General features: G+C 36.7%; 1 protein-coding gene across 6 annotated transcripts in view; it reads right to left on the bottom strand.

Moving 5' to 3' along the window:
- The window catches only part of ZNF326 (zinc finger protein 326), a 62,671-nt gene that overhangs the window by 22,995 nt on the left and 16,890 nt on the right, over positions 1–22,786 (bottom strand). For 5 of the 6 annotated variants that reach the window (XM_063625373.1, XM_063625375.1, XM_063625377.1 and 2 more), the window contains 6 exons: positions 20,989–21,100; positions 16,707–16,854; positions 15,088–15,187; positions 12,970–13,100; positions 11,545–11,640; positions 4,781–5,958 (listed from right to left, as the gene is read on the bottom strand). In XM_063625373.1, coding sequence (XP_063481443.1) covers positions 5,620–5,958; positions 11,545–11,640; positions 12,970–13,100; positions 15,088–15,187; positions 16,707–16,854; positions 20,989–21,100 — 926 coding nt within the window. In that variant the 3' untranslated portion in view covers positions 4,781–5,619. Of the gene's footprint in view, positions 1–4,780; positions 5,959–11,544; positions 11,641–12,969; positions 13,101–15,087; positions 15,188–16,706; positions 16,855–20,988; positions 21,101–22,786 lie in introns of those variants that run through there. The other variant, XM_063625374.1, reaches the window with a different exon arrangement.

Genomic DNA, 22,786 nt, shown 5'->3' with positions numbered 1-22,786 from the left:
CATTTGTTTGTCTACTTGCAAATGAGAGCCTAGGAGTCAACAAACTTTTTATATAAAGATTAGGCTTTGAGGCCCAAACACATAATCTGTCATATATTGTTTTGGTGTTCTACAACCCTTTAAAAATGTAAAATCTACTAAGAAATAGGTAGTGGGAGGCCTGCAGATAGCAGTTTTCCAACCAATAAATTTCTCAGTATCATTATCTGGAGTTTATTTTCTGGGCTTGAGTGAAAAACTCCCTGAAGATTGCAATTATAGGAAACCTAGCATTTTAATTGTGTGAGGAAGGAGAAAGGAACAGTCAGAAGGAAAATTGGGAAATAGCTGGCAGATTTTTCTTTGTTTGCTTGTTTTCTAAGTATGAGGAATAAAGCTCCTAGTGGTAATCACAATACACCTAGGGCATTGCCACACTTCGATGGCCCCTATTTGTATGCTCTGCATTATATGCTCTGCATATATACTCTGTGAGTCTCACCTTATTTGGCAAACATCAAATTGTGTTACAGTTTTAGCTTAGAGGAATTCTGTGGACCAGTAGCTCTGAGTCAGAGACCAGAATAACTATCTAGTCCTTCAAAAATCTGGCTTAGCACACTACAGACACTCCATCTCAGAGCTGTCTCTACAACTAGAGGTACTTCTTAAATTATCATCTGTATGTGGCTGTCAGTTCCTTGGCTCTCTTGGTTTCACCAAGATCTAATTCCTTGTTTCGTATCTTCTAGAAATATTTCACAGCACCCTTGTCCTCCTAGTGTGATTATAAATCTATCCTTATTGCTGAAATTTGTATTATTGTATCTCCTCTACAATTTTAATAGAACTTTAGAATTTAATGACTTGAATCAAGCACGCCATTTTAATCTCTCTTAAATCTATACTTTATACTGATCTAATAAATAAGCTACCCATAGTACACTTCCACACTCCAGGCTATTTCATACCTCCCTGTCACCAAGGGGGCCATCTGTCACCATCAGCATCACCTCACCCTGACCCCTAATATAATACTTTTCAACTTTGTTTTAAAACAAAAACTGGGAAATTTTATCATTGTGGGATTCTCCGAAATATTTTCTGAAAGCCTTAGAATTCACAACAGACCTCTGGGAAAGTCAAGAAGAGATTAGACTAGTATGGCTGTCTCCAAGGAGGCCTCAAATGGTGGCAGGACCTACTGAATTTACCACTGCCAAGAATCTGCCCTTCAGCCTTGCAGATTCCCTGGATTTGTTCGAATACCAATAGAGATCCAGCACTCAGGGTAGGGACCATAACTACCAAAAAAAGTCAAACTGTTTATTTATAAAATGAACTGTAACTGTCACGCAGACTAGAACATTCCTGCCTGTACGGTTACTCCATTTTCTGTCCATCAACAGGTGTCAAACTGTAATCAAAAGTTTGTATACCAGACGCGGTGGCTCATGCCTATAATCCCAGCACTTTGGGAGGCCAAGGCAGGCAGATCACTTGAGGTCAGGAGTTCAAGACCAACCTAACCAATACAATGAAACCCCATCTCTATTAAAAATACAAAAAAATTAGCTGGGCATGGTGGTGTGTGTCTGTAATCCCAGTTACTCAGGAGGCTGAGGCACAAGAATCGCTTGAACCCAGGAAGCAGAGATTGCAGTGAGCTGAGATAGTGCCACTGAACTCCAGCCTGGGTGACAGAGTGAGGCTATGTCTCAAAAAAAAAAAAAAAAAACAAGTTTGCTTGTAATTAATGCCACTAAATGGTACATTAAAAAATGATTAGAATGGTAATTTTATGCTATGTATACTTTACCACAATAAAAAAGTTTGCTTACATTCAAAGTAAGGACAATTTGGTAAATAAATCAAATGTTAAATAACATCTAAAATAATCTGATAATATCCACTTCTACAATAAGAACAATCTTGCCAACAAAAACAGAGTTCTTAAATACATTTCAACATGCACTAACATTTACCTTTGTAGTTCTTTTCTCTGTTTCTACGTGTACAAGAATGAGCTTATTATATGGGAAAATTACTACTCCTACTAACTTCCCAATATAGTTCTAAGTATTAAATGAGGGGGGAAAGGACCCCATTTTCTGACTCCCACAGGTCTGTTACAGATTCCAGTGCTTTCAGAAAGTATTATGAAGGATCCCCCAAACCTATGTTTATATTCAAAAGGGCGGAAACTCCTGCCTTGATAGGGGAGAGTTACAGGCACCAGAAATTTGTATGAGGACCCTGTGAATGTTCTCAAAGTGCAATCACTGACCACTACCTTCAAAATCATGTGAGATATTTGTTAAAAATATATCACCTCCAGGATAGGCATGGTGGCTCATGCCTGTAATCCTAGCACTTTGGGAAGCTGAGGTGGGAGGACTGCTTGTGTCCAGGAGTTCAAGACTAGCCTGGGCAACAAAGCAAGACCCCATCTCTACAAAAAAAATATTAGCTGAGAGTGATGGTGCACATCTGTGGTCCCAGCCACTTGGGAGGCTAAGGCGGGATGACCGCTTGAGCCCAGGAGGTCAAGGCTGCAGTGAGCCATGATCATGCCACTGAATTCCAGCCTGCATGACAAAGACAGACCCTGTCTAAAGAAAAAAAAAAAAAAAAGTAGAAAAAGAGAACACCTCCAAAGAATATGCTCTGGTAAAATCTACGTTGGTACCCCCAAATCCTTGTTTCTACAAACGTTTAGAACTACTCCTCTTTTCTAACATTTAAGGTGACCTGAAGGATGAAGAATCAGCCAAGGAAAGCTGACAGGTATAGGCTATAGAATAAGAAAATGCAAAGGTCTTTGTAGGAAAGAAGTCATCAAAAAAGTAACAGAAGGCCATTATGGCTGGTGAGAATGGTATATGATATAAAGTTGGAAAGCTAGGCCAGTCTGATCAACATGATAAGGAGTTCTAACTGTATAGGTAAAAAAAAAAAAAAAAAGCATGAGATTAACATCATCTGAATTACATTTTTAAAAGCTTATACTTGTGTAGAAAACTGAATCTACCATGGTAAGGGTGGAATCAAGATTAGTTAATAAGAAATGATCATGACTTCAACTGGGTTGGTTGCAGTGGAGGTAGAAGAGTGGGCAGATAAATTTTGGAAGTAGAACAAACAGACTTTTTGATAGACTGTAGGTGGCAAGTGATAAAAAGGGAATAATACAGGATAGTCCCTAGGCATGTAGCTGAAACAACTGTATAGGTTATAAATAAATTTCTTTGGTTATTTAGAACTATGTATCTCACTTTGTAATAGAGAAAACAAGGGATACTTGGAAAACAGAAGTTGAAAGGTGTTTAAGATCTTATATAAATCCTTATTACAAAAGCAACGCAAATATAAACACTAAGGATCACAAAAACTAACCTGACTATAAAGTAAACTGCCCGTCTACAAATTATCCAATAGGAAATACATGAATTTGAATTTCTGAATTAAGCACAGTAACAAAATACACTTTTATCATTACCTTGCAAATTAGCTAGGCTGTATAAAGGCTCATGTGTCCTACAAAAAAATACTACTTAGATGTTCTTTCCTATCTCTCATTCTAAAACATTTACCCACTTGTTACATAGGATTCTTGTTACATAATGGTCTTCTTTCCAAAAGTTTCATATCTCAATCAGACGACCAGAGACATTGTTTTAAAAAAAACACTCAGCTTAGTATCAAAAGAACCAAATACTAATAACCTAGAGGAATTTATTATTCTTTTACCTTAGCCCTTCCACAAATATCTTTAAATAAAGGAGAAATAAGAGGGTAACAAGTCCTATGATCCTTAAAATTTGAACTTCTAAGCAAAAAGGCTTTCAAAAGCCTGCTAAGTAAATACAGACTCCTAGATAGTATCCAAATTTCTCTAGTCTTCAAGTACCCTTCTCTTATTTGGCACCAAATCCCTAAAATGAGATGCAAGTATCTATTAGATATTACTAGCTTAAAGCTAGGCAAACCTAGTTCACCTCAAAAAAAAAAAAAAAAAAAAAAAAAAAAAAAAAAAAAAACTGTATTGGTTCAGAAAGTCTAGTTTTAAAAGCCTTATTTTATACAAAAAGATAAATTATCTGTGGGATTCTACAAATGTCCATACATTCACCCACTTAATACCTTACAATTTGATATATCCATACATTTATCCATTTGATGCCTCAAAACTTTAAGAATCTAATTTCACTGAAATACAGCCCCCTACGCCAGGCGTGGTGGCTGACACCTGCAATCCCAGCACTGTGGGAGGCCCAGACAGACAGGTCACTTGACCACAAGAGTTCGAGACCAGCCTGGACAACATGGTAAAACCCCATCTCTACAAAAACTACAAAAATTAGCTGGGCATGGTGGCTCACACTTAACAGTCCCAGCTACTTGGGAGGCTAAGTTGGAGGATCGCTTGAGCCCAGGAGGTTGAGGCTACACTGCACTCCAGCCCGGGTGACAGAGTGAAACCCTGTCCCAAAAAAGAAAAAAAAAAAAAAATACAGACCCTACTCTCAAAAGAGGCCACAGTAAAGATTGAAAAAAATAAAAGCACTACTTTTTAGTGACACAGATAGATGGTTATTTGAAAATAAATAAATTTTAAGAATAGATCCTCTATCAAGCTCATGTTCTCTTTTTAAATATGTAGGTATATAAGCCATAAAAAGTAATTTTTAAAAAAGGATAGAAATATTTGAAAGAAAAATAATTCTTTTAAAAGAAAAGTCTGCTTCTTGGTTCTTCAGCCAAAAACAGACATGACAAAAGAACTAACACAACTACAGAAAACTTTGTATCAAATATATTTTCAGCAAGACTTCAAGATTTGACACAGGCACAGGGAAAACGAACAAACTTAAAAAGAGTATAAATAAGGTCAGTTACAGACTCACTTCTATTTGAAATGTGTTTTAAAAAAAATTTTAGTCTTACTTTTTAAAAATATGATTGAGAAATTTTTTTTCTTTAATTCAAGTCTTCTCAATCATCTTAAAATACTTGTGAGCTGAACTGATACATTAAGGCAAATTTTGATTTTAAATACTCATTTCATTGATGAACTCTGTTTCATTTAAACTGCTAATCCAGGGAGAAAGTTTTCATAAAAAACATTTTATTGCTACAAAGGGAAACATGGTCACAAAGAGCCTTTAAGCGTATCTTAACGCAAATTACTATTCAATGTCTAATGCAGTAAAAAAATACACAGTCAGAGCACAAAATACTTGCCCAGTTTATATCTTCTAGGGTAAGTATTCAAAAAATTGATGCACACTTGAATATTCACTCCCAAGAGCAGCATTTAAGATAAAATGATTAGAACAGATATACTAACAATACATATTTGTTATCCTTAACACCAATAAAGTAATAAAAATTAAGCTTAAAAATTATACAAACAACTTATCGGATCTAAGTTTGGTAGCTATAAAAACTAAACTAAAATAGTTTTACCTTCATTTTATTAAACAAATGTTAAACATTTAGAAATTATATAAAACAAATTTTAATATATGGAATGCATGCAACACGGGTGTTAATTCATATTTTAAGCTATTAAATTTCTTACCCTTTTTGACATTAGAACCAAAATGTAAAGCTCCTTTTAAATCTAATACCTTATATTTAATTTTCTTCAGGTTGCTCAACAGGGAAGTCAGCAGGTTCTTCCTTTGCTGTTTCTTCCTCTACTTCCTCTACTTCCCCCACTCCCTCTACTTCTCCCACTGCCCCTACTTCCCCTCCTTCCCCCATTCCCTCTATATTTCCCTCACCTTCTATTCCTCCTTCTCTCACTTCCTCTACTTCTTCCACTTCCTCTACTTCCCCCACTTCCTCTGCTTCTTCTTCCTCCTCTTCATCCTCCTCTTCTTCAATAGGTTCATCAATCTTCTCTTCATCCTCCTCATCTCCTTCTATTTGCTGATCCTGAGAATGGTCTTGAATTTCAAAAGGATTCTCACCCTAAAAACATACGAAATGGCTTTTAAAATCAGCACATTCATTATTACATGATATGGCAAGCGAAATTTTTACTTGCCATATCATGAGGAATAAATGCCATTTTGAAACTTTTCACTGTAAATTATAACAAATTCATTAAGTATTTGTTGAGTGTCCATTTCATACCAATGTGAGCATATAACTTACTGAAGCCATTACTTTATACTCCATAACTGAAATGCTTAAAGGTCGTATTTTCCCCTTAACTGTATTTCTAAATAATCATACACACACAGACACACACACACACACACACATGACAAAGGCAAGTGCGGTTTTTGGTAGAAACAAAAGGGATGATGCAAAGATTTACATTTTAATTACATGAGTAGTTAATGTTACAGAATCTCTTTAAAACTCAAATGAAAATCAGGTACCTTGCTTAATCTACTAGATACCATGCCTTACTTCTACTTTTAAAAAGTAGACAAATGGCTCACGCTTGTAATCCCAGCACTTTGGGAGGCCGAGGCGGGCGGATCACGAGGTCAGGAGATGGAGACCACGGTGAAACCCCGTCTCTACTAAAAATACAAAAAAAATTAGCCGGGCGTGGTGGCGGGCGCCTGTAGTCCCAGCTAGTCGGAGAGGCTGAGGCAGGAGAATGGCGTGAACCCAGGAGGCGGAGCTTGCAGTGAGCCGAGATTTCGCCGCTGCACTCCAGCCTGGACGACAGAGCGAGACTCCGTCACAAAAAAAAAAAAAAAAAGTAGACAAACCTCTCAGTAAACATTCACAGGTACAACTTTAATATTTTATTTTAATACTTCAATTATATATCTGGATCAAATCTCATATAAATTTGACCATATCAGAAGGCTATATTAATGCAGTAAGAAATGAAGTAACAGTGAAGGTTATTAAGCAGGAATATATTAAGACTGGCATTACCCTTTAAGATGAATGACACAGGAATGTGTAGGATGAAGTAGAGAACCAAAAGAAGGAATACTAGTGAGGAGGCTACTCTAATATCCCAGACCAGGGAAATGTAAAAGATGTGGTGACATTATTCACAGAACAGGTAAATTACAATCACTATTCTAATGGAAAGGAAAAGGGGAAGAAGTGTGTATATGCTATTAATATATGTAACTTCAGATATCTATATGTCTAATAGGCAGCTATAAATCTGCAACTCAAAAGAGAGGAGAGTTCAAAATAAGATATTTACATTTATGAATTGCCTGCTTGCAGAGAGTGCACGGTGAAGCCAGGGTCTTAAATGGGAAGGCCCTGGGATGGGACTGGTGGATTAACTAGAAAAAAGGGCTACAGTAAAAACCCTATGAAGATGCCTATACTATACATGGGGGCAGCAGAAGTTAGAAGTGAAGGAACACGGCCGGGCGCAGTGGCTCACACCTGTAAGGCTGAGGCAGGTGGATCACGAGGTCAGGAGATCAAGACCATCCTGGCTAACACGGTGAAACCCCATCTCCACTAAACATACAAAAAATTAGCCGGGCCTGATAGCAGGCGCCTATAGTCCCAGCTACTCGGGAAACTGAGACAGGAGAATGGCGTGAACCCAGGAAGTGGAGCTTGCAGTGAGCCAAGATCATGTCACTGCACTCCAGCCTGGGCGACACAGCGAGACCCTGTCCCAAAAAAAAAAAAAGTGAAGGAACACTTGGTGCAGGAGGAAACCCAGGACAGTAAAAGACTACCTGATAAAAGAGAATTTCAAGAATAAGTGATAGATCAACAGTGTCAAATGATACATATAAAAAAGCAGAAAGCAACTGAAAAAGGTCACCAGAGTTAATCATCATTACAGAATGGGGGTTCTTGAGGATTTATTGTACTATCCCCTTATTTTCATACATTTAATATGTTATAATTTTTTAAAGACCACTAGATTTGATAATGACAACATTAGTAATCTTAGGAAGAGCAGTTTCAAAAGTATGATGTGACAGTTAGACAGCAGCAGTTGTCCAAGAATATATCTTTAAAATTTCCTATGAAGCTGTCAAAAACCACAGGCCCTGATTCCAACACCCTGAGATTTTCATTTAGTCTGTACTGGAGCTCTTGCTGAAAACACAAATTCCTGGATCAATCTCAGACCGCCTGAATCAAAATTTCCAGGGGAGAAGCTCAGTAACTTGCACATTTAAGAAGCATTTCAGGGCAACAATTAGCTGGGTGTGGTAGCGCGCGCCCATAGACCTAGCTACTCAGGAGGCTGAGGCAGGAGAATCGTTTGAACCCAGGAGGTGGAGTTTGCAGTAAGCCAAGATCACACCACTGCCCTCCAGCCTGGGCAACAGAGTGAGACTGTCTCAAAATAAGAGAAGCATTTTTGGAGATATTTATCAGTGAAGTTTGGGAAATCCTAATTCAGAAAGCCTAAAAAAGGGCTTAGGCAGCTTTTTGTTTATCTTAGCCTCACGGGTGATTGAACACATTCCTCAGGTTGAGAACTACTAGTTTAAAGAGTGAATAATAGAGAAGAAGCAAGGAGCATGTGCAAAGTAAACTACCATTTCAAGTACGCTGGGAAGAGACAAGATGATAAAATAAGGTGGGCCAAAGTCTAGGAAAAGTTAAGTCATTTTTAGTTTAGGGAACTCATAAGCATGTCTATTTGAGGAAGATGAGAAAAAAAAAGGAAAAAAATCAGATGCAAGTAAAGGAAGAAATAATGATGAAATCAGAACAAAGATGAAAGGCAAAGAAGATTTTTCCTCACAGATAATAAAGGTGAAGGAAGATCTATCTAAGGCAGAAATGAGAACACTTACTGAATTTACATCTAATGGTCTCAATCTCCCTAATGCAGGAGAAGAAATAAGCATATGGGAAGTAGCTGAGTGTGGTGGCGTGTGCCTGTAATCCCAGCTACTAGAGAGACCGAGGTGGGAGAATGGCTTTAAACCCAGGAGTTCAAGGCTGCAGTGAGCTATTATCACACCACTGTACTCTGGCCTGGGCAACACAAAGAGATTCTGTCTTAAAATATATATATAAGAAAAAGAATATGGGAAGCAAACAGAGCAAGAATGAAATCTGAGACGTGAGGTTATTAAAGGTTGGAAGAGGCCGGGCGCGGTGGCTCACGCTTGTAATCCCAGCACTTTGGGAGGCCGAGGCGGGCGGATCACGAGGTCAGGAGATCGAGACCACGGTGAAACCCTGTCTCTACTAAAAATACAAAAAAACTAGCCGGCTGAGGTGGCGGGCGCCTGTAGTCCCAGCTACTCGGAGACCCTGAGGCAGGAGAATGGCGTGAACCCGGGAGGCGGAGCTTGCAGTGAGCCGAGATTGCGCCACTGCACTCCAGCCTGGGCGACAGAGCGAGACTCCGTCTCAAAAAAAAAAAAAAAAAACAAATAAAGGTTGGAAGAATCACTACAGGAAACACATTATACTGGTAGTTAATAAGTAAAATTATTGTGAATTGACTGAAAATCTGGGAAACACAGGACTGGCACGCACGATTCCACATTTTTTAGCAAGACAAACATTAAAGCTAACTGTAGAGCTAGAACTAATAAGGAATTTGAGAGCAGCACCCTTCCCTACTGAAAGGGGTGATTATCAATGCCCAGAGCAGAGAGTGAAGGCAGAACAAGATGACACAGAGAATTAGGAGAAACTGATGAATTGATTATCTCAATGAAGACAAAGTTGTTTTGTTTTGTTTTGTTTTTTTCTGTCTTCTCTGCTGTGTATCTAAGGGACAAAGATTTAAAAGGGCTTTTTATCAGACTGAGAGCACTTGACAGTGGAGGAGTTTTAAGCCATGACCAGAGCTGACCATGAGCAGAAGATGTTCTGGGGAATGACAACAGGGAACAGAGCAGACAGGCATGCTGAATAAAGGGCCATCATTGAGTAATGTGACCCCAGTGCTTCTTGAATTTTCACATGCATATAAATCAACAGGAATCTTGTTAAAATGCAGATTCTTATTCAGTAGGCCTGGGTATGACCTGAAATTCTGCATTTCTAATGAGCTCCCAAGTGATGCCAATACTGCTGATCCAAAGATCACATCCTGAGTAACAAAGTTCTAGAGGAGTTCTCAGTTCAGGTGCGTTCTCTACAATATGTGCATGAGCAGGATACTCCCACCAGTGACATCTCTCATTCCATGAAGTGACTCGATTGTGTAACTTGAAAATACTATATAGAAATTCTAATTTTGCATTCTTCCCTCATTAAAAATTATCTTCATACATCAATAGAAACCACTGACTTCTCAGAAGTTTGTGACAATGTAAGAATAAAAATCTAATTTTTCCTTCTTTAGCTATGATGCTTTTTGATGCCATACCTCCCATAAAATTGGATTTCAATTGAGGGCTGCATTCATTTCTTTAAAGTAGTGTCAAGAATGTACTAAATAGTGACAAATATTAACGAATATTAGATTAACAAATTAGAAAATAGGCCCCTAAGGAACAAGCTGCAAGAACTAATATTATTTAGCTTGGAAAGAACCGGTAGAGGGACAATTTAATGGTCATTAAATATGTATCAGGTTTTCTTCACAGAGTAGCTGTTAATAGTCACAATAGACAAAATAAACAAAACTTCTTTAATCTATACTTACTAATGTAAATAACACACTGTTGTAAATCCTCAACACAACAGCTCTCTTCAGTGTAGAATAATGATTTTAAGGTAGGTATTATTTTGTAAAGACTGAAAAATAACTTCTATGAGACCAGTCTGGGTATTATAAGAGAAGTAAAAACAGAACAAAACCAAAAGACTAACCTCTAAAATTTATTCCCGAATCACAGTAAGCTCTGATTTGTATAGTAAGTGCTTATCATAAATTTTATGTAAAGATGGATTCAAGCCATAACATATGGCAAAAACCCTGAGGAGTAAAGAGTATATATCCAGTCGTTCACATCTGAGTTTCCTAACATTAGAAGCAACCTCTCTTCTCCTGCCTTCCAAATTCCATGAGATTCCTTCTCCTGGAGCAACATATCTGACCTTCCTGCTACCCTCCAACTTTTATTCAAAGAAAAGGAATGATTTATGCAATTAGCATGCTTGGAAGCAAAAACTAGGTGGACACTACACAGTCCCTTGTGGGTCCCCTCTTTTGGGTCTTCCTAGTGACAGAAAAGGTACATCCTAGTCTGTTCTATGCCATGTGGTAAACTAGGAGAAGCCTGTTGCTGGTCCATCTGGGCTGGTAACAGAAATTGGGAGGATCTAAGTATACCTAATTCAGAAGTGAAATATTAAAAGTCCACAGCAACTACATAGCTAAGAGATATTCTCCAAGTCAATTTTTTCTCAAATCAAGAATAAAGCTGACATTTTGATTTTCTATCTAATTCTTGTGTATTTCTCATTGATTCAGAGCTACAAAGGTGGTAAGAGAGGAATCACTGCTCCCACCTTGACCAACCCAACAATTAGGAAAAAAGATGTTTTACCTATATGCAAGATACTGAGTAAAATTCTTCTTAATATGTTATACTATATTCAAGTATCACAAAAGGTTACTATGTCACCAGTTAATTATTGCAATACTACAATATTATTGAAAAGGTTTTTGCCCTAAAATCTTACCTTAACAAAACGTTCATATCGCGCCTTCACTATTGGATTATTTAAAATGCTTGTAGCAGTCAAGACACTCTCTCTTTTTATTTGTTCCTTATAAGCCTATAAAAAACAGATCACACAGAGGGTTATTGAAAACCATGCCATGAAAAATATTTCCATAATTAAAACAGCATTTCATGCTCAAACCCTTAGATTTAAATGACTTATCTTTTTACAAACTATAGAGCAATAGCAACTACTGTAACCACAATCTAAATCTATGAATTAAAACAATGAAGATTCAAGCCAATCAGCTTCAACAGAAAACACTCAGTCCCACAAATCTACAAGTCTAGATTCTACTAGATATCTGCCTTCTCTTCTTTCCACTCCACATCTGCCTCCCCAGCCCCCAACTATTAATTTTCATGCTGTCAAAAAATAAAGAATAATTTTTCATACTACAAGAGTATCTAGTCTTCCTGTAGGCTGTAGTTATTTCAAGACTGTTGTGCAGAGGAAGAAAGTTAACAGCATAGAATGTCTAATTGCCAAAATGGTGTCAAGGGAATATCAAGAGAAGAAAAAGACATAGATTAAGAAAAGACTGTATGTGTTCAAAAACGCTTGAAGAAATCTGAATTAAATGAGGTTCACTTCAATACAAAATACAAGTTTAACACTTGGGTATGTTCTATTTAAAACTTAAGGCTTTAATATCTGAATCTTTAAATATGCTTTTCAAACAAATTGATTTCCCACAATATAAACATTTGTATTGTCTGAAATAAATCTGACTAAATAAAACCAGCCAAGCCAATAGAGAAGCAGAAATATACTGACCAAAAAGAAGACAGTAAATTTTTCAGGGATATTCTACTAAAAAATATAACAATAGATGCTAGCTGATAATGCTGTTTTTAAATGTATTTTTCCCAACCATCAGAAAAATGTATCAGCAATAATCAAATCTTTACTTTCTTCTTTATTCTAAAACACAGACACACACAACACACACACTCTCTCACAAAACTGTTTTGCACTGACTTTTTAAAAAGTTAACAGTTCAACAAAAGCTACGATTTCCTGAATGCTTACCATTACCAGACACTATTTTAATTGCCTTACACGTTTTAATTAATCTAATTCTAAAAAAAATCAGATAAGAGTAGAATAATCATCTACCCTCATTTTACAGATAAGGAAACTTAGACAAAGAAAGGCTAACTTGCTTGCTTAACACATGTTATAGATTGAACAACTCAGGGAGTATTACTTTAGAGCTCAATCTTAACCACTATATACTGCCTCTCTGAGTATACTTACAGTTATTTTCATATGAGATTGATAAATTGATAAAATTGCAGATAGGTGTGAAGCTATGGCCAAAGAACAATAAAAGACTGATGGATAATCCAGCAACTTTATTAAGACAGATGAAAATTTTACCTGCTTCCCTTTGATATGATCAGGAGATTTTAAGTGCTGCTGAACTGAACTATGTAAAGCAGGGACATGCACACCGCAAGCGCTGCAATGAACTGTCTCTACCTTCATCATGTGATCATCTGCAGTAACACCTACAAAAGACATCCAATTATTAAAGAAATGATTCATACATTATTTCTGACCAATGAAGTTTTTACTACTTAATTTCCATGATTATTTATACCCCTTCTTCCATCACAGTGTATAGGTTTATGTTGACTATTTCTACCACATCTCATAAATCTGCATATGTAGATTTAATATATTACTAACTAATTAAAATTATTAAGGTACGATTACATTATAGTTCCTAATCATGTTAAACAACCATGCTCTGAGGCCTGTACATTCATCCTCCCAAAACTATAATATAAAGGAAAACAAATATTGATTTTGTAGTAAAATAAGAATTTCCATGATTATGAATGTGGATGAGTAAGAAAAGGGGAAAGGAAGTCAAAACTGGATTCATAAGGAACAAAGGTATTCTGGATCTTGCAAATGGTGACTGGGGTTTATTACAGGTGAAGGTACAAATATATGCAAGGGAAGGGTGAAACAGAATGGTACTTTCTGCAAGTTAGTACAACTGGAACAGAGAAGAAGAGACTAAAGATGAAAATAGAAAAAAAGAAGGGCCTAAATAATAAAGAGCTTTATGTGCCATGCCTAGGAATTTGAACTTGATCCTGGAGAGGATGAGGAGCCACTAAAAGTTCCTGAAATAATGAGATCATGTAGTAAAATCGTTAAGAAAAACTGGAAGTAATGAAACTACTTCAGAAATACTACAATTGTCAACAGAAAAGGATTTGAACAAATACAGTATTTAAAGGAGAGGTAAAGAAACAGATTTGATAAATATTTAAAAGATAGAATTGATGTTATCAATTGATTAGTACTATAGATACAGTAAGGAAAAAGTACCTAGTATAACTCTACTTCTGGCTTTGGTAGATAGTGCAGGCCCTTCTCAAGATACATGAAGGAAAAAACTGTGAGGTTTTGTTTTGCTTTCTTTGTAAGGTAGGATATGCTCAAGGAGACGATAAATTTTTTGGATATGTTGATTTTGTGTGACTGCTGTAAAGAGATGTTAGTAGGCAGTTAGATGTGTAAGACTAGAGTTCAGAAGAAAGATCTGTGCTAGAAATATAGATGTATAAGTAATGAACATCCAGATACTAACTTAAGCTCTGTAAGTGAATTTATTAGGAAGGAATATAAAAAGAGATGGTAATGGGGCTAATGACAAGGTACTGAGAAACATCAAATTCTAAAAGTGACAGAGAAACCATAAAGACTTAAAAAATGACAAAAGGATAAAGAAAACATTAGGTCAGTGAAGTGCCACAGAAACAAAGGAAGAAAAATTATTCATGAATAATGTAGTTAGTAAAAAATGTTAACGGAAGATAATGATTCAAAAGAACCTAGAGAAGTTGGTGTTGGTAACTTCTGTCACAGCAGTTTCAGTAGACTAACAGTAGTAGAAAGTTGTTTAATGTGCTTAATGTAATACATGGGAGATGAAGAAGCAGGGACTAGTGTGGGTTATGCTTAAAGAAGCATGGTTATTTAAAAAGAAAAAGAAGACAGGTTATTTAGGAGAACTAGTATCTGTTTTTCTTCCCTTTTCTTTTATTCCTTTTGTTGGCTGTTTTTTGTTTGGTTAGTTTTTGTTTTTGTTCTTGTTTTGTTTTGTTTTTTAAGTAAAAGCATATTTACAGACTCCAGAGATGGAATCAAAAGAGAAGGAAAGGCTAAAAAAACAGAAGAGTTCATAACTTGAATTTTGGGAGAAGGAATAACAGAAACAGAGAACAGAGAGAAGTATCTTTCATCTAGAGGAAAAGGTAACTTCCTCTCAAACTGAAGTGAAGAAAGTAATGGCAGGTAATGATAAATTTGTAAGCATGAGAACAGGAAGACAAAGAAGTTCATTTCTGGTAACTCACTCAGAGCTACTGTATATATGACTGTACTATATCACTCTAGTGGCTATCATTTACATTTAAATAGGTTATGATATATAAAAATACATGCAGAATTTTAAAATAATTTGTTTCAAATACTTACCTTCCATAACATCTTTTTCAATTATTTTAACTATTTCTGTTTGATTATTTGTCTGTTGCTTACGAATAGATGTTTTCTTGAATTTATTCACCATACACTCCTAGAAAACAAAATAGAAAGAATCCAAATAGCTTTCAATGAGCACTCAAGTATAATGCTTAGCACCTTGTTCATTCTATGGAAGATACAATATCTGCTATATAAGAATTAACATCTTTTCTCAAGGAGTTTACAATTTAATTGAAAAGATAATCATAAAATACTAGGAACCTACAAAACTTATTCATTTTTCAAAGTATATTTTAAGCATATAGAGAAAGGGATCAAAGGGAGCTAGAATATTTAAGAGGTCTTCCAGAGTAGGTGGGTATTTAAGTTATAAAGGACACCCAGAAACCCATTAAGGATATAAAATACAGAAGATTGTTAATTAAGGGTCACAGTTCTATGAGAATTACAGTGGTCTGAATGATCACTTTTGTTTTTTGAGATGGAGTCTCGCACTGTCATCCAGGCTGGAGAGCAGTGGTGCGATCTCTGCTCACTGCAACCTCTGCCTCCCGGGTTTAAGCAATTCTCCTGCCTCAGCCTCCTGAATAGCTGGGATTACAGGCACACGCCACCACATCTGGCTAATTTTTGTATTTTTAGTAAAGACAGGGTTTCACCATGTTGCTCAGGCTGCTCTTGAACCCCTGACCTCGTGATCCGTCCGCCTCAGCCTCCCAAAGTGCTGGGATTACAGGCGTGAGCCACTGTGCCCGGCCTGATCACTGTATTTTTTTTTTTTTTTTTTTTTTTGAGACAGAGTCTCGCTCTGTCACCCAGGCTGGAGTGCAGTGGCGCGATCTTGGCTCACTGCAAGCTCCGCCTCCTGGGTTCACGCCATTCTCCTGCCTCAGCCTCTCCGAGTAGCTGGGACTACAGGCGCCCGCCACCACGCCCGGCTAATTTTTTTGTATTTTTAGTAGAGATGGGGTTTCACCGTGGTCTCGATCTCCTGACCTCGTGATCCGCCCGCCTCGGCCTCCCAAAGTGCTGGGATTACAAGCGTGAGCCACCACGCCCGGGCACTGTATTTTTAACTTTCTAATAATTCCATCTCTTCTGTCCAAATTAATTGTATGTACAATCAACAGTCCAGCTCAAGCCCCTTCTTTAAGCATTCCTTAACATTCCCAACTGTCTTTCCCTTTGCTAAACCCCTACAGTATTTCTGAATTCCTGGCACTGACACTTAACAGTCATTTAACTGCACTGAGCATAATTATCTTTCATGATAAAAATGAATTGTTACAGGGCTCAACTGAAATAACGAATGAATGTAACCAGCACAACTCCAGTTAATGGATGATAGCTGACTCTACATCAATAAAGTTGTTAAAGGACACCTCCTGCAGAAACAACTGTGAAAAATGTAATAATTTCTGAAATAACAAATACAAATTCTATTATAGAGGAATTCACAAGTAATTCTGGGTTAATTTTAAAACAACTCTTTCTTTAAATAGTAAATTAAAATTTTAGAACATAAATGCGAGAGATGGGGAAAGTGAAAAATGAAATCATAAGAAATTCATATCAATAAAATGCTTCTCACTTCAAAAACAGCTACTCACATGCAAAAACTCCATAACTACTTTATCAAATTTAGTTTGTTTCTGTATATGATCTAACGTTTCCTGATGTGAAGAACTTTCCAGATGCAGTTCAATATCTTTTTCTTCAAACGTTCGAAATTTACAAAATGAACATGTAAATGCCATTCTGTAAGAGAAAAAAGTTTTCCTTTAAATATTACTTTATTCATCTATAAAGAGTTCATAAGAATATACCATTGAAACTAATTTTACCAACATAAATGATTTCCTTTCTTCCTCTTTATGACTGAATTAAACTTAGCTTAAATCAAAAAAAAAAAAAAACAGTATTTAAGTACATATTTGGACAGCACCCATACACCACTTTGCATTTCTAGCCCACCCTGGAGCTTCCGGGTAGGAAAAATGGAATCAGGGGATCTGTAAATTATCCACTTCAAGCCTGGACCAATTAAAAAGCCAAAGCAAACCTCAAGAAGTATCAAGTTCCAAAGTTCTGCAACTTATTTTACATGTTGTTCCATCCTCAAGCTTCTAAACCAATGGTAGTATCAACAAAGCAAGGTGGCATACCACCAGACAATCATAATTCACTCCTGTGGAATTCTTGGGTAATAAAAGTCTTGCCTTCTAAAGGACTACTTCACTTAGGGATAACTAATAGGCCTGGACTGGACGAATGCATACATCTGTAAGCTTAAGAGCCACTCCATAATGAACAGTCCCACGTAATTGTTTCTTTTTTTCTTTTTCTTTTTTTTTTTTTTTTTGAGATGGAGCCTCGCTCTGTTGCCCAGGCTGGAGTGCAGTGGTGCGATCTCAGCTCACTGCAACCTCCACCTCCCAAGTTCAAGCAATTCTCCCACATCAGCCTCCCAAGTACCTGGGACTACAGGCATGCACCACCACACCTGGCTAATTTTTTTTGTATTTTTAGTAGAGACGGGGTTTTTGCCACCTTGGCCAGGCCGGTCTTGAACTCCTGACCTCAGGTGATCCGCCTGCCTCAGCCTCCCAAAGTGCTGGGATTACAGGTGTGAGCCACCGTGCCCAGAATAACTGTTTCTATCTTACATTATTTTCTTTTCCTTGAATTATGCCAGCAGTCACATAACTGGTTTCTGTCTCCAGTCTCCATTTTCCAATTAATTCTTTGCAATGCTATTAGATTTATTTTCCCGGTTGAGAGTATGAGTTCTGGAGCCAACTGCTGAGTTCATATCCTAATTCTATTTTGTGATCTTGGGCAAGTTACCTGACTTGGTTTTCTGGGCCTTGGTTTTCTTACATTGAGATGAGAACGCTCACAGAGGTGTCTGAGGATTTTTAAAAATTAACGCAGACAAAGCCCTTAGAACATTTCCTAAAACACAATAATTATTCAATTAATTATTGCCAGTTCCTATGGGAGGTAAGAGCACATTACTGCTCAAAGGGCTTCATTAGCTCCATAAGCTCAAAAAACAAAGACAAAAATGTTTTCAGCTGCCATCAAGGAAATTTCCTAATCTCTCCTTTTTGGCTTTACTCACCAATACCTTTAAGCATTATCTGGCACAGCATGTCTTCATTAAATGTTTAAATTAGATTATACCTTTCACCCATTAGAGTCACTTCAATCTACACTGCTTTCAATTTTCTAAATAACAGTAACACATTCCTGTTTGCTTTGATGGCAAGCCATGGCCTCTACCTGGGCTGCCTCTCACAACTCCTCCTGTAACCCCACCATTCCTGGATCAATTCAAATACTACTTCCATCATTGTAGCCTCCCCGATTTCCATGCACCCTTATTTATTTATTTTTTGAGACAGAGTCTTGCTCTGTTGCCCAGGCTATGGAGTGCAGTGGCGTGATCTCAACTCACTGCAACCTCCACCTCCCAAGCTCAAGCTATCCTCCTACCTCAGCTTCCCAAGTGGCTGGGACCACAGGCACGTGACGTGCCACTACAACTGGCTAATTTTTGTATTTTTTGTAGAAATGAGGTTTCACCATGTTGCCCAAGCTGGTTTTGAACTCCTAGGCTCAAGCAATCCGCCCGCCTTGGCCTCCCAAAGTGCTGGAATTACAGGCATGAGCTACCACGCTTGGTCTCCTACACCCTTATTTAGAAGTTATTTCTCATGAGACTACATTGTACTTCTCTTCTAGTATCCTTCACCATATACTATTATTTATGTACATCTCTCACACATCCATCTCTTTCTCCCTAGGTTCCCTTAAGGGTAGATATAAACCTTTCCATGAGCTTTATTATGTGGAAAGCATTCAAATATCCAAGGGAAGGAACCTATCACAAGAATAGTGATCTACTCAATCTCGAATCATCCTAACTCAAAGTAAAACTGCTCTGATAAATGAAAATAACTTAGACTACTTTAAAGAAATTATATCCTAAAATGATAATTTATGAGTCGACATTTTTTTGGTTATATCATCAGATTTATATTTAGAGTTACAGAGAAAACAGCTAAATGAAAGTTCAGTTCTTTCATTTTCTCTAAATCACAATTTTATATATTATATTAACATGAACACAACCCAGATTATGTTAACATGAACATACTCCATATCTAAAATTTTTCATGAGAAAAGTACTCATAGGGCAATTAAATTTAAAAAACTGCATCTTATAATGTAAAATGACTTTTACACTCTGAGACGCTGATAATTTAAAGTCATTTCTACACCAAAATGTAACTATGCCTGTTACTTCTACCAAAAGAAGGAATCACAAGAGATAATGAGTGGGACAGAGAACTCACAAGGACTAAAAATAGCAGTAGTTCTGAAAACTAGAACTACTCTTCTTTTTACGGATTGTTTTGTTTTGTTTAGAGATGAGGTCTTGCCATGTTGCCCAGGCTGGCCTCAAACTTCTGGGCTCAAGGCTTTAAGAAAAATTTAGACATTTTTTAAAAAACTGCTAAATTGCTTTCTAGCAGTTATAATATACCGTCACCAACAAATTTTAAGTGTCCTTTGACCATTCCTTAATTAGCAAATCAAATTTCTCCTTAGTAATAAAATGGCATACTATTATTTAAATTTTTAGTTTAATTAAATTACTGTTAAGTTTAAACAATTTCCTTAAAATTATTACTAGCTGTTGTTTGTTTCCTCATCATATTAAACATCTTAGTTTTCTTACTTTTTAAAATAATTTGGGTGATGTTTTAATCTAACTTGGATATTAATCATTTCTCATGTTTATATTTTCCAAGTCTGTTTGCATTCCCTTCAAATTTTAAGTTTTTATTTAGCCAAATCTGCTCATAATATCCTTTGTAATTTATTCTATAACTTTCAAGACTGGGAAAAAAACCTCCTTGCAGAACATTTTGTTTTTCTGTAATTGCATTTTTTTTACTACATTCATTCCAGGTGTCATATGAGGAGGCTCTAAACTGATTTTTGTTGTTATTTCATTGTTCAACCAATTCCCCTCTTTTTTTTTTTTTTTTTTTTTGAGACAGAGTCTTGCTCTGTCGCCCAGGCTGGAGTGCAGTGGCTCGATCTCGTCTCACTGTAAGCTCCGACTCCCGGGTTCACGCCACTGTCCCGCCTCAGCCTCCCCAGTAGCTGGGACTACAGGCGCCCACCACCATACCCGGCTAATTTTTTTTGTACTTTTTTAGTAGAGACGGGCTTTCACCGTGTTAGCCAGGATGGTCTTGATCTCCTGACCTCGTGATCCACCCGCCTCGACCTCCCAAAGTGCTGGGATTACAGGCATGAGCCACTGCGCCTGGCCCAATTCCCCTCTTATTTCTAATATCCTCTTTATTAAATATTACATTCTTCCTTACAGTCTGTTCACAGGCTAATAATTCTGGTATAATAATTAGCTTTGTGTATTACCACATACTTTTAACTATTATAGCTTTTTAATGATTATCTATAAAAGCCAGTACCTACTCATTTACTCTTCTTCAGAATTTCCTTTGGGATCTGGATTGGAAAGAACTTACATATTTGTAATATTTAGTTCCTGCCCATGAAAATCACTGTTTCCATATAGTCAAATCTCAATGACAAGTGTTTCTTTTTAAGAATACTGTTATTTCTGAATATTTTATATCTTTTGGATTGCCAATATGAATAGAATGCCTTTTTTCTTATGTTTTCTAAGTAGTGATTACATATAAATATCAAAAATCAAAAGCATTCCTCTATATCTTTGAACAAGTCTTTTCATTTGAATCTTAAGAACTTTTTAATATTACAATTGATGTGTTTGCCTTTTCTAGGAAGTCCTTTTTTAATGAGCCTAATTTTCTGACTCTAAGTACAAACCTGTATCCATCTCCGTATTTCTCACTGTTTTTTTCTCTTCTGCGCCTTTGTTTCTCTCGCCGAGCCTCAATTCGCCGCTTTTCTTCCTCTTCATTTTTAGGATCAGTTTTTGCTAGGATATTACACAAAAAAGTAAAAGCTAAAATTCATTTTTCCAGTCTCTCTTTCCAATCATCAGTTCATAAAGTACATACTTATGAGGTTTACTTAGTGATTGTAATCTAAAATTGAACTCACCAAAAAAATCGGAGTTTGAGACTATCCAGTATTTCTGAAACTTCACTAAATGAACTTCATTCATTTGAATACATCATCACGAATTCTGTCATATCTGCTTGTCATCTATGTGATTATTTGCTACATATTTTTCTTTAAATGTGCTCATTTGTCCTATCCTTATTCTATGCAAAATTATCACCTAAAATCATCACATACTTTGGGAAAAACACTGAAGTAACCTGACCGAGCATGAAAATGGAAGTCCAGTAAACACTGCAGAGCCCTGGATGCAAGAACTCATGTTCATATTGTAGGAGCTCTCAGAAAGTTTCTTAAAATTTATAACCTCCAAAATAAAAGCACATTTGTTCTCTTTTTTAAAAAATATTCTCTATTGTGATAAAATACACAAAACATAAGATTTACTAGTTTAACCATTTTAAAATGTGCAATTCAATGGCATTAAGTACATTCACAAAATTATGCAACCATCTCCACTATCTAGTTACAGAACTGTTCATCATCCCATAAAGCAGTCACTCCCCATTTCAACCCTACCTAAGGCCCTGGTAACCACTAATCTGCTTTCTGATCTACGGATTTGCCTATTCTAAGTATTTCATATACCTAGAATCATTCTGTCTGTTGCCTTTCTGGTCTGACTTTTATTTAGCATGTTTTCACAGCTCACCCATGTTGTACCATGTATTAGTAAGTACTTCCTTTTTTATGGTTAAATAATATTCCATTGTATGAATACCCCACATTTTTTAAACCATTCATCTGTTGATGTGTATTTCAACTGTTTCTACCTTTTGGCTATTATGAATAATGCTACTATAAACATTCATATATAAATGTTTGTTTGGACCAGGCACAGTGGCTCATGCCTGTAATCTCAGCACTTTGGGAGGCCGAGGCGGATGGATCACTTGAGGCCAGGGGTTCGAGACAGCCTGGCCAACATGGCGAAACCATCTCTACTCAAGATACAACAATTAGCTGGGCGTGGTGGTGCACATCTGTAGTCCCAGCTACTCAGGAGGCTAAGGAACGAGAATCGCTTGAACCCAGGGGCAGAGGTTGCAGTGAGCCAAGACTGCACCACTGCACTCCAGCCTGGGCAACAGAGTAAGATCCTGTCTCAAAAATAAAAATAAATAAATAAATAAATTTTTGTGTGAATACTACTTTAAATTCTTTGGAGTAGAAGAATACCTAGAAGTGGAATTGCTGGATCATATGGACAGTCTATGCTTAATTGTTTCAGGAAGCACCAATCTGCTTCCCACAGTGGCTTCACTGCTTTACCTTCCCATCAGCAATGTGTGAGGGTTCCAATTTCTCCATACCCTTGTCAACATTTGTTATTTTCCTTTTTTTATTATGACCATCCAAGTGGGTATGGAGTGGTATCTCATTGTGAACAGGTTCTTTCTTATAATACATTTAACTTTAAACTTAAAAAAAAAAAACAAAAAACTATTTGCCCTTAAATTTTTCCTTTTATGCACTGCTTATCCTTTTGGATGGCCTTTGAAAAATCTACTTATTTATATATTACCTCAAATAAGTAATT

The sequence above is a fragment of the Symphalangus syndactylus genome, chromosome 12, assembly GCF_028878055.3.
Source record: "Symphalangus syndactylus isolate Jambi chromosome 12, NHGRI_mSymSyn1-v2.1_pri, whole genome shotgun sequence".
In the NCBI taxonomy this organism is placed as follows: domain Eukaryota; kingdom Metazoa; phylum Chordata; class Mammalia; order Primates; family Hylobatidae; genus Symphalangus; species Symphalangus syndactylus.
The sequence above is the reverse complement of the archived record's forward strand: the minus strand, read 5'-3'. Positions and strand labels throughout refer to the sequence as shown.